The sequence below is a fragment of the Haliotis cracherodii genome, unplaced genomic scaffold (genome assembly GCF_022045235.1).
Source record: "Haliotis cracherodii isolate W230 unplaced genomic scaffold, xgHalCrac1.p SCAF_32, whole genome shotgun sequence".
Lineage (NCBI taxonomy): Eukaryota > Metazoa > Mollusca > Gastropoda > Lepetellida > Haliotidae > Haliotis > Haliotis cracherodii.
Genome location: NW_027266289.1, coordinates 2,100,681 through 2,112,887, shown reverse-complemented (window position 1 = coordinate 2,112,887; position 12,207 = coordinate 2,100,681). Strand labels below are relative to the sequence as shown.

Sequence of the window (12,207 nt, the reverse complement as noted above, 5' to 3'; positions counted from 1 at the left end):
CTGATGGAAGGAATGGCGACGGACAACGTATAACGACATCGGCTGATTTGAACTTTAAGATAAAGGTAAACACAAAACAATTATGTTGTTTCCTGGTGAGGCATAAACATCGCACCACCCTCTCATTATGACTTTTTAAATAACAACAGGAATTGTTAATGGAATTTCCATAATTAAAGAAACACATTACCCCTTAATCCCGTGTTATATTTGTTAGGCAACTTAAGTGAAATTAGCATTTAGAGCACACAGCTTGTGTCCTGGTTCTGCAATACACTATTGATAGTAAATACTGCGAAACAATCAAATGGATTGGGCACAAGTGACACACTTACCAGGCACTCGTTTACTGTTATCTATTTCATTTCAGGATAACGATGACAGTGTGGCTGATTCTGTGTCTTGCATCTTTGGTTATTTCTGCACAAGGTGAGACAAGAATAGATTCTGTATTCTGCCTTGAACTTATCACTCCATGCCATATGCAACATCTATGTACAGTGAACGGTATTACTACACCTGTGTAGAGTGAATGGTATTGCTACACATGTATACAGTGAATGGTATTGCTACACCTGTGTACAGTGAATGGTATTGCTACACCTATGTACAGTGAATGGTATTGCTACACTCTCGACAGTGAATGGTGTTGCTACACTCTCGACAGTGAACGGTATTGCAACACCCTCGATAGTGAACGGTATTGCTACACCTGTGTACAGTGAATGGTATTGCTACACATGTGTACAGTGAATGGTATTGCTACACCTGTATACAATGAACGGTATTCTACATCGTCTGTAGTGAATGGTATTGCTACACCCTCGACAGTGAATGACATTGCTACATCCTCGATAGTGAATGGTATAACTACATGGTCTATAGTGAACGGTATTGCTACACCCTCGACAGTGAATGTTATTGCTACACCTGTGTACAGTGAATGGTATTGCTACACCCTCGATAGTGAACGGTATTGCTACACCTGTGTACAGTGAATGGTATTGCTACACCTGTGTACAGTGAATGGTATTGCTACACATGTGTACAGTGAATGGTATTGCTACACCTGTATACAATGAACGGTATTCTACATCGTCTGTAGTGAATGGTATTGCTACACCCTCGACAGTGAATGACATTGCTACATCCTCGATAGTGAATGGTATAACTACATGGTCTATAGTGAACGGTATTGCTACACCCTCGACAGTGAATGTTATTGCTACACCTGTGTACAGTGAATGGTATTGCTACACCCTCGATAGTGAACGGTATTGCTACACCTGTGTACAGTGAATGGTATTGCTACACCTGTGTACAGTGAATGGTATTGCTACACCTGTATACAGTGAACGGTATTCTACATGTCGTCTGTAGTGAATGGTATTGCTGCACCCTCGACAGTGAATGACATTGCTACACCCTAGACTGTGAATGGTATTGCTACACCTGTGTACAGTGAATGGTATTGCTACACCCTCGATAGTGAACGGTAATTCTACATCCTCTATAGTGAATGGTATTGCTACTATCTCTACAATGAATGATATTGGTAAACCCTCTACAGTGAATATTGAGTTCATGTACAATCAAGAATAGCGTCGCATGACAGTATGTTTGTTTACATGTCATATACATAATATTATTTTTGATAATTTCAGCCGACCAGTGCAAGGACAACCAGCACTGTTCAGACTGTGACAGAGCAGGGCGTTGCCTCACAGACTGTGACCCTGGGTATTTTGATCAGATGTGCAGATCAGTATGCAGTAAGAACTGCAGAAATCACTCTTGCCAGTTGTCACTCTCCGGCATCAGTGCCTGCATTGAGGGTTGTGTCCCTGGATATCAAGGCTCTGGGTGCAACGTGCGCTGTGGTAGTCCAGGAGGTGGCTGTACAGCATGTCCAGGTGGTTGTGATGGAGGATATTGTCAGCTGGGCTCCTCCTGTGTGTCTGGGTGTGTAGACTCCTACTACGGTACTGGCTGTAAGACGTGTTCAAGTAGATGTAAGTCCTGCAACGGGATGACAGGATTGTGCAAGGAGTGCCGACCTGAATACGTTGGTCCAAACTGTGCGTCTTCCTGTAATCACTGCCTAGGATTCTGTGAACATGGATGCGAAGATGGCTGTCTTCCTGGATATTATGGCACTTTCTGCAACAAGAGGTGCAGTGAAAAGTGTGGACCTGACACCAACATTTCAACTGATAATGATTCACGTGTCTGTTTCGGGACGAGTGGAGACTGCATTCATGGATGTCGAGAGGGCTGGTTTGGTCTACAGTGCTCTTCTCCATGCAGTCCTAACTGTGGACACAACACATGTCAGTCTGACAGCGGGAAGTGTACAGACGGATGTACACGTGGCTTCTATGGTGGACTCTGCCAGCACACGTGTGAAGTGTGTCTTGATGGTGTCTGTGATCAAATGACTGGTACCTGCACCAAAGGCTGCCACCTGACTGAACCGAAGTGCGATTCTACCTGTGCGTTCAACTGTTCTATAGCGGAATGTCTGAGAGTGGAGTATTGCAACAAAGGTAACTATAGTACTAAAATGCTTCCTGATTTACTAGTGGCTTAAATCTGTAATCAGTTCAGTTATTAAGCTATACGAAACTCAAATACAACCATGTCCTTAAAACTTACAGAGGACACCAGTAGAAGACACAGTGGCATACAGCTAGCTACCCTACTGACATCGCTGTTGTTTTTTGTGGTTGGCAGCGTGGTGTCAGTGACGATCTGTTGCCGCAGGCGTGTTAGGATGCCAAGGTTAGTGATTGTCTCAGTATACCTTTTCTGTATCCTCGCTCACACGGACAGTAACACGTATGGGTCGTCAACAGGGGTAAGTGCTACAGTTAAATGATGGCTGCCGGTAAACACACCTTGTAACGGCCACACAAGAGAATTGATTTTAAGGGGTCCTTTGAGAGTGAGTGAGTGAGTTGGGATGAACGCCGCTTTTAACAGTATTCCAGTTATATCGCGGCGTGTCAGCTTAATGTGGGAGGAAAGCCCGAAGTGACGCAACTCTGCACAGCGAATCGCGGCGCCTTAGACGACTGGGCCACCCGTGCCCCAGGTCCTTTGAGAAGAATGATTTCATTTAATGTCGTCTTAGATGTTTTCGTTTGTGTGTACGAATATGATATAACTTCCCGGTAATAGAGCTACTGTATAATAATGGTGTTACAGCTTCCTCGTGATATAAAAAGCATATATATTCATGACGTTACACCCCGCGATGAAAAAGCTACTGATTATATTCATGATCTTATAGCTTCATGGTGATACAGCTGCTGTATATATTCATGACATCAATGCTTCCTGGTGATACTGCTACTGTATATATTCATGACTTCATAGCTTCCTGGTAATACGACTACTGTATATATTCATGACGTCAAAGTTTCCTGGTGATACAGCTACTGTATATATTGATGACGTTATAGCTTCCTTGTGATACAGCTACTGATTATATTCATGACGTCATAGCTTACTTGTGATACTTCAACTACATATATTGATGACGTTATAGCTTCCTGGTGTTACAGCTACTGTATATATTCATGATGTTATAGATTCATGATGATATAGCTACTGTGAATATTGATGATATTATAGCTTCCTCGTCATAGTGCTACTGTATATCGTCATAGAGTTATTGCTTCATGGTGATGTAGCTACTGTATATATTCATGACGTTATAGCTCCCTGGTGATAGAGTTTCTGTATATATTCATGACGTTATAGCTCCCTGGTGATACAGCTTCTGTATATATTCATGACGTTATAGCTCCCTGGTGATACAGCTTCTGTATATGTTCATGACGTTAAAGCTTCATAGTGATACTGCTACTATATATCGTCATGGAGTTATGGCTTCCTGGTGATACAGCTTCTGTATATATTCATGATGTTATAGCTTCATGGTGATGTAGCTCCTGTATATATTCATGACGTTATAGCTTCCTGGTGATAGAGCTTCTGTATATATTCATGACGTTATAGCTCCCTGGTGATACAGTTTGTGTATATATTCATGACGTTATAGCTCCCTGGTGATACAGCTTGTGTATATATTCATGACGTTATAGCTCCCTGGTGATACAGTTACTGTATATATTAATGACGTTATAGCTTCCTGGTGATAGATGTACTCTATATATTCATGACGTTATAGCTTCCTGGTGATACAACTGCTGTATACATTCATGACCTTATGTCTTCCTGGTGATACAGCTACTGCATATAGCCATGACGTTATAGCTTCCTGGTGATACAGCTACTGCATATAGCCATGACGTTATAGTTTCCTGGTGATACAGCTACTTTATACATTCATGACGTTATGGCTTCCTAGTGATAGAGGTACTCTATATATTCATGACGTTATAGCTTCCTGGTGATACAGCTGATGTATACATTCATGACCTTATGGCTTCCTGGTGATACAGCTACTGCATATAGCCATGACGTTATAGTTTCCTGGTGATACAGCTACTGCATATAGCCATGACGTTATAGTTTCCTGGTGATACAGCTACTGCATATAGCCATGACGTTATAGATCCTGGTGATACACCTACTGCATATAGCCATGACGTTATAGATCCTTTTTGAAATAGTTACTGTATATATTCATGACGTTATATCTTCATGGTGACAGAGCTACTGTATATATTCATGACATTATATCTCCACGATGCAAAATCTTCTGATTATATTCATGACATTATATCTCCACGATGCAAAATCTTCTGACTATATTCATGACGTTATATCTTCATGGTGATAGAGCTACTCTGTATATTCATAATGTAAAAGGTTCCTGGTGATGTGATGCATTACTTAATATTTTCAAGACGTTATACCTTTTCTGATGATATATCTATGTTCTATGTTCATGACGTTATAGCCCCACGATTAAAAAGCTACTTTTCATATTCCCGACGTCATATCTACCTGGCAATTCAGCCACTGGATATATTCATGACGTTATAGCTTCCTGGTGATACAGTTATTGCTTATATTCATGACGTTATAGCTTCCTGGTGATACAGTTATTGCTTATATTCATGACGTTATAGCTTCCTTGTGATACAGCAACTGCATATAGCCATGACGTTATAGCTTCCTGGTGATACAGCTGCTGTATACATTCATGACCTTATGGCTTCCTGGTGATACAGCTACTGCATATAGCCATGACTTTATAGCTTCCTGGTGATACAGTTATTGTATATATTCATGACGTTATAGCTTCCTGATGATACACCTTCTGTATATATTTATGACGTTATAGCTTCCTTGTGATATAGCTACTGTAAATATTCATGACGTAATAGCTTCCAGGTGATATAGCTACTGCTTATATTCATAACGTTAAAGCTCCTTGGTGCTATACATATTGCATATCTTCTTGACGTTATCACTTCCTGGTGTTATAGCTGCTGTATATATTCACAACATTCTAGGTTTCTGGTGATATACCTTCTGTATACATTCATGACGTGATACCTTCTTAGTGATATATATAGTGTATAAAGTGATGACGTTTAACATTTCTGGTGATCATGATATAGCTAGTGTATATATTTACGATGTTATAGCCTCCTGCTGTTATATTACATATCTTACTGGTGATATAGGAACTGTATATATTGATAGAGAAATTCTTCATAGTGTTATAGCTACTGTATATATTTACGATGTTATAACATTCTGGCCATATCGGTAAGGTATATATTGATGATGTTATAGTTTGCTGGTGATGTAGGAACGTTATTGTTTCCCGTTGATATAGCTATTGTATACGTGGTGGTGTAGCGACTGACATACTCATGACGTTATAGCTTCCTGGTGATACAGGAACTTTATATATTTATAATGTAAAATCTTCCCGGTGTTATAGCTTATGTATATATGTACATCGTGATAGCTTCTTAGTGATATAGCTACTGTATAAATTAATAACGTTATAGATTTCTGGTGATATAGAAACTCTATATATGTATGATGTAGAATCTTACTGGTGATATAGCTACGGTATTTATTCATGAAGTTATAGCTTCTTAGTGACAAAGCTGCTGTATATATTTATAGCAATATATATTCATGACGTTATAGCTTCCTGGTGATAGAGGTACTCTGTATATATTCATGACGTTATGGCTTCCTAGTGATAGAGGTACTCTATATATCCATGACGTTATAGCTTGCTAGTGATACAGGTACTCTGTATATATTAATGACGATATGGCTTCCTAGTGATAGAGGTACTCTGTATTTATTCATGACGTTGTGACTCCCTGGTGATGCAGCTACTGTATATATTTACATGACGTTATAGCTTCCTGGTGAAAAAGGTACTCTATATATTCATGACGATAGGGCTTCCTAGTGATAGAGGTACTCATTATATCCATGACGTTATGGCTCCCTGGTGATGCAGCTACTCTATTTAGTCATGACGTTATAGCTTCCTAGTGATAGAGGTACTCTGTATATATTCATGACGATATGACTTCCTAGTGATACAGTTATTGTATATATTCATGACGTTATGGCTTCCTAGTGATAGAGGTACTCTGTATATATTCATGACGTTATGACTCCCTGGTGATGCAGCTACTGTATATATTCATGACGTTATAGCTTCCTGGTGATAGAGGTACTCTATATATTCATGACGATATGGCTTCCTAGTGATACAGTTACTCTGTATATATTCATGACCATATGGCTTCCTAGTGATAGAGGTACTCTGTATATATCCATGACGTTATGGCTTCCTAGTGATAGAGGTACTCTGTATATATTCATGACGATATGACTTCCTAGTGATACAGTTATTGTATATATTCATGACGTTATGGCTTCCTAGTGATAGAGGTACTCTATATATTCATGACGATATGGCTTCCTAGTGATAGAGGTACTCTATATATTCATGATGCTATAGCTTCCTGGTGTTAGAGGTACTCTATATATCCATGACGTTATAGCTTGCTAGTGATACAGGTACTCTGTATATATTAATGACGATATGGCTTCCTAGTGATAGAGGTACTCTGTATTTATTCATGACGTTATGACTCCCTGGTGATGCAGCTACTGTATATATTCATGACGTTATAGCTTCCTGGTGAAAAAGGTACTCTATATATTCATGACGATAGGGCTTCCTAGTGATAGAGGTACTCATTATATCCATGACGTTATGGCTCCCTGGTGATGCAGCTACTCTATTTAGTCATGACGTTATAGCTTCCTAGTGATAGAGGTACTCTGTATATATTCATGACGATATGACTTCCTAGTGATACAGTTATTGTATATATTCATGACGTTATGGCTTCCTAGTGATACAGTTATTGTATATATTCATGACGTTATGGCTTCCTAGTGATAGAGTTATTGTATATATTCATGACGTTATGACTCCCTGGTGATGCAGCTACTGTATATATTCATGACGTTATAGCTTCCTGGTGATAGAGGTACTCTATATATTCATGACGATAGGGCTTCCTAGTGATACAGTTACTCTGTATATATTCATGACCATATGGCTTCCTAGTGATAGAGGTACTCTGTATATATCCATGACGTTATGGCTTCCTAGTGATAGAGGTACTCTGTATATATTCATGACGATATGACTTCCTAGTGATACAGTTATTGTATATATTCATGACGTTATGGCTTCCAAGTGATAGAGGTACTCTATATATTCATGACGATATGGCTTCCTAGTGATAGAGGTACTCTATATATTCATGATGTTATAGCTTCCTGGTGTTAGAGGTACTCTATATATTCATGACGTTATAGCTTCCTGGTAATAGATGTACTCTATATATTCATGATGTTATAGCTTCCTGGTGTTAGAGGTACTCTATATATTCATGACGTTATAGCTTCCTGGTAATAGATGTACTCTATATATTCATGACGTAATGGCTTCCTAGTGATAGGGGTACTCTATATATTCCTGAAGCTATGGCTTCATAGTGATAGAGGTACTATATATATTCAGACGTTATTGATCCTGGTGATACAGCTACTGCATATAGCCATGACGTTATAGATCCTTTTTGAAATAGTTACTGTATATATTCATGATGTTATATCTCCACGATGCAAAATCTTCTGATTATATTCATGACATTATATCTCCACGATGCAAAATCGTCTGACTATATTCATGACGTTAAAGCTTCCTGGTGATACAGTTATTGTATATATTCATGACGTTATCCCTTCCTGGCGATACAGTTACTGTATATATTCATGACGTTATAGCTTCCTGGTGATGCAGCTACTGTAAATATTCATGACGTAATAGCTTCCTAGTTATAGAGGTACTCTGTATATATCCATGACGTTATAGCTTCCTGGTGATAGAGGTACTCTGTATATATTCATGACGTTATGGCTTCCTGGTGATAGAGGTACTGCATATATCCATGACGTTATAGCTTCCTGGTGATGCAGCTACTGTATATATTCATGACGTTATAGCTTCCTGGTGATGCGGCTACTGTATATATTCAAAACGTTATAGCTTCCTGGTGATGCAGCTACTGTATATATTCATGACGTTATAGCTTTCTGGTGATGCAGCTACTGTATATATTCATGACGTTATAGCTTCCTGGTAATGCAGCTACTGTAGATATCCATGACGTTATAGCTTCCTGGTGATAGATGTACTCTATATATTCATGACGTTATGGCTTCATAGTGATAGAGGCACTCTGTATATATAAATGACATTATGGCTTCCTAGTGATATAATTACTGTTTATATTCATGACGTTATAGCTCCCTGAAGATACTGTTACTGTATATATTAGTGATAGAGGCACTCTGTATATATCCATGATGTTATGACTCCTTGGTGATATAATTACTGTTTATATTCATGACGTTATAGCTCCCTGAAGATACTGTTACTGTATATATTCATGACGTTATAGTATCCTAGTGATAGAGGTACTCTGTATATATTCATGACATTATGGCTTCCTAATGATAGCGGTACTCTATATATCCATGATGTTATGACTCCCTGGTGATATAGTTACTGTGTGTATTCATGACGTTATAGCTCCCTGGTGATACAGTTACTGTATATATTCATGACGTTATAGCTTCCTGGTGATACACCTACTGTATATATTCATGACGTTATAGCTCCCTGGTGATACAGCTTGTGTATATATTCATGACGTTATAGCTTCCTGGTGATGTAGCTACAGTGTATATTTATGACGTTATAGCTTCCTGGTGATACAGTTACTGTATATATTCATGACGTCATAGCTTCCTGGTGATAGATGTACTCTATATAATCATGACGTTATAGCTTCCTGGTGATAGATGTACTCTATATATTTATGACGTTATAGCTTCCTGGTGATAGATGTACTCTGTATATATTCATGACGTTATAGCTTCCTGGGGGTAGATGTACTCTATATATTCATGACGTTATAGCTTCCTGGTGATAGATGTACTCTATATATTCATGACGTTATAGCTTCCTGATGAAACAGCTGCTGTATACATTCATGACGTTATGGCTTCCTGGTGATACAGCTATTGCATATAGCCATGACGTTATAGCTTCCTTGTGATAGAGCTACCGCATATAGCCATGATGTTATAGTTTCCTGGTGATACAGCTACTGTATACATTCATGACGTTATGGCTTCCTAGTGATAGAGGTACTCTGTATATATTCATGACGTTATAGCTTCCTAGTGATAGAGGTACTCTATATATCAATGATGTTATGACTCCCTGGTGATATGGTTACTGTGTATATTGATGACGTTATGGCACCCTGGTGATACAGTTACTGTATATATTCATGACGTTATTGTATCCTAGTGATAGAGGTACTCTGTATATATTCATGACATTATGGCTCCTTAGTGATAGTGGTACTCTATATATCCATAATGTTATGAGTCCCTGGTGATATAGTTACTCTGTATATTCATGACATTATAGCTTCCTGGTGATACAGTTACTGTATATATTCATGACGTTATAGCTTCCTGGTGATACACCTACTGTATTTATTCATGACGTTAAGGCTTCCTAGTTATAGAGGTACTCTATATATTCATGACGTTATGGCTTCTTAGTGATAGAGGTACTCTATATATATTCATGACGTTATAGCTTCCTGGTGATAAAGGTACTCTGTATATATTCATGACGTTATGGCTTCCTGGTGATAGAGGTACTGCATATATCCATGACGTTATAGCTTCCTGGGGATAGATGTACACTGTATATATCCATGACGTTATGGCTTCCTAGTGATAGAGGTACTCTATTTATTCATGACGTTATGGCTTCCTAGTGATAGAGGTAATCTATATATATTGATGACGTTATAGCTTCCTAGTGATAGAGGTACTCTGTATATATTCATGACATTATGGCTTCCTAGTGATAGCGGTACTCTATATATCAATGATGTTATGACTCCCTGGTGATATAGTTACTGTGTATATTCATGACGTTATAGCTCCCTGGTGATACAGTTACTGTACATATTCATGACGTTATAGCTTCCTGGTGATAGATGTACTGTATATATTCATGACGTTATGGCGTTCTAGTGATAGAGGTAATCTATATATCCATATAGCTATAGTTTCTTAGTGATATTGATACTGCTTATGGTCATGGCGTTATAACTTCCTGGTAACATCTCGCTAGGCATGACATTGTGTACCCTAGTCGTTCGAGGCGCCGCAACTCGGGTTCGAATCCCAGGTTGGCCTTAGTTTGTCAGCATCATCTGGGTGTTTCCATAATGACCAGCATCATCTTTGTATCTATCACAAACTGGCATTTACGTTTTGATTATATAGTCTATATTGCATTGCATAAATTGTTGTAAGTCTGAATATCACATTTGTTGACTCAGGATCCGGAATTAATTTGTTCGAATCCCCGATTGTTTCTGTTTATGATCCTATATATGTCAGTACCATACCCTTAACAGTCTGGATGTCTTACAACATCGACGTTGGTAAAACAAGCACCACCCAAGGCCAGGAAGATGTTTTTGTGTCTCTAAAGACAGAATTCTTATAGTTGTGATACCACCTGTTTCGTATCTTGGACACTTACATGTTGTACAGTTTATACAAATGTAGATATAACTGAGGTGCATAGTGAACTCAAAGCATCCCTTGTTTCTTCAGAGAGAGGCCATGGCGTTAAACAGCAAACAAACAAACAAACAAACTTATGCATATGTTCTCTTTCACAGACAGCATACAATACAGGGAATAATTCCAAGTGAAGCACCAAGTGATGAGGTCCAGGTACCCCCGGACTACTGTGAAATCAGAGACGAAGATGTGGACATCATGTGTGAGCTGCCAGGGATAAGAGGAGACGATTCGGTAACTGGAGCTGCCCTTGCCATACCTGTTCTGGCAGATTGCTTTGCACCAGACTGCGATAGTGCAGACAGTGCTGCTGCTACATCAGAGGAGTCAGGTGTTGACGAGAACACGTACACTCACCTCATGCGACCGGTTCTTGTTGATGTTCCGGAAACAGTAGTGAACTATGAACCTCCAATAGAAGAGTGATACACTGTAACCACTACATGCTCAGTTTACAACGGATTTGCATTTTGGTATCAAGTTAAATCTAAAGTAATTGATCAAAATTGGACAAAACCCAACATAGAAAAAAAAAACAATGTATAGAAACAACTCTCAAACACAATTTCTTCCTCATGATTTTTTGATTGTCATGATTATTAGTTCCATGTTTCAAGTAAGAAATGTTGATTTTATCATACTGTCAATCCTTTTGAAAAATATGAAAAAAGACGTGTCATGATTTTCATTTTACTTTGCTGGTTCAATTACTTTGCTAAAACTGACATTTGACATTTCATTTCTTGAGCAAAATGCAATAATTATCAACACATATATATCGACATTAGACAGACGTTTTGGGTATTGTTCATCAAACCCCTCCTTCCTATACCCTATACAAGTCCCTGTAGTCCTAATTACTGATTGTCACTGACAAGAAGAGTCAATCCGGCCTGTGGCTGAAAAGATGACTCTGACTATTGATCTTTACACTGTAAAGGTCACGTGCTAGCTACAGTCGCAACCTGCTTGATGGACTACGGTCTCCCC

The 12,207-nt window shown here is 38.8% G+C and overlaps 1 protein-coding gene across 1 annotated transcript; it reads left to right on the top strand.

Moving 5' to 3' along the window:
- Positions 1 to 377: 377 nt before the first annotated feature.
- On the top strand, positions 378 to 11,643 carry LOC139477258 (scavenger receptor class F member 1-like). Its single transcript, XM_071259809.1, has 4 exons — positions 378 to 429; positions 1,665 to 2,546; positions 2,658 to 2,781; positions 11,316 to 11,643. Exons 1-4 carry the CDS (start codon positions 378 to 380, stop codon positions 11,641 to 11,643), a joined length of 1,386 nt encoding a protein of 461 aa, XP_071115910.1.
- The last annotated feature ends 564 nt before the right edge of the window (positions 11,644 to 12,207 follow it).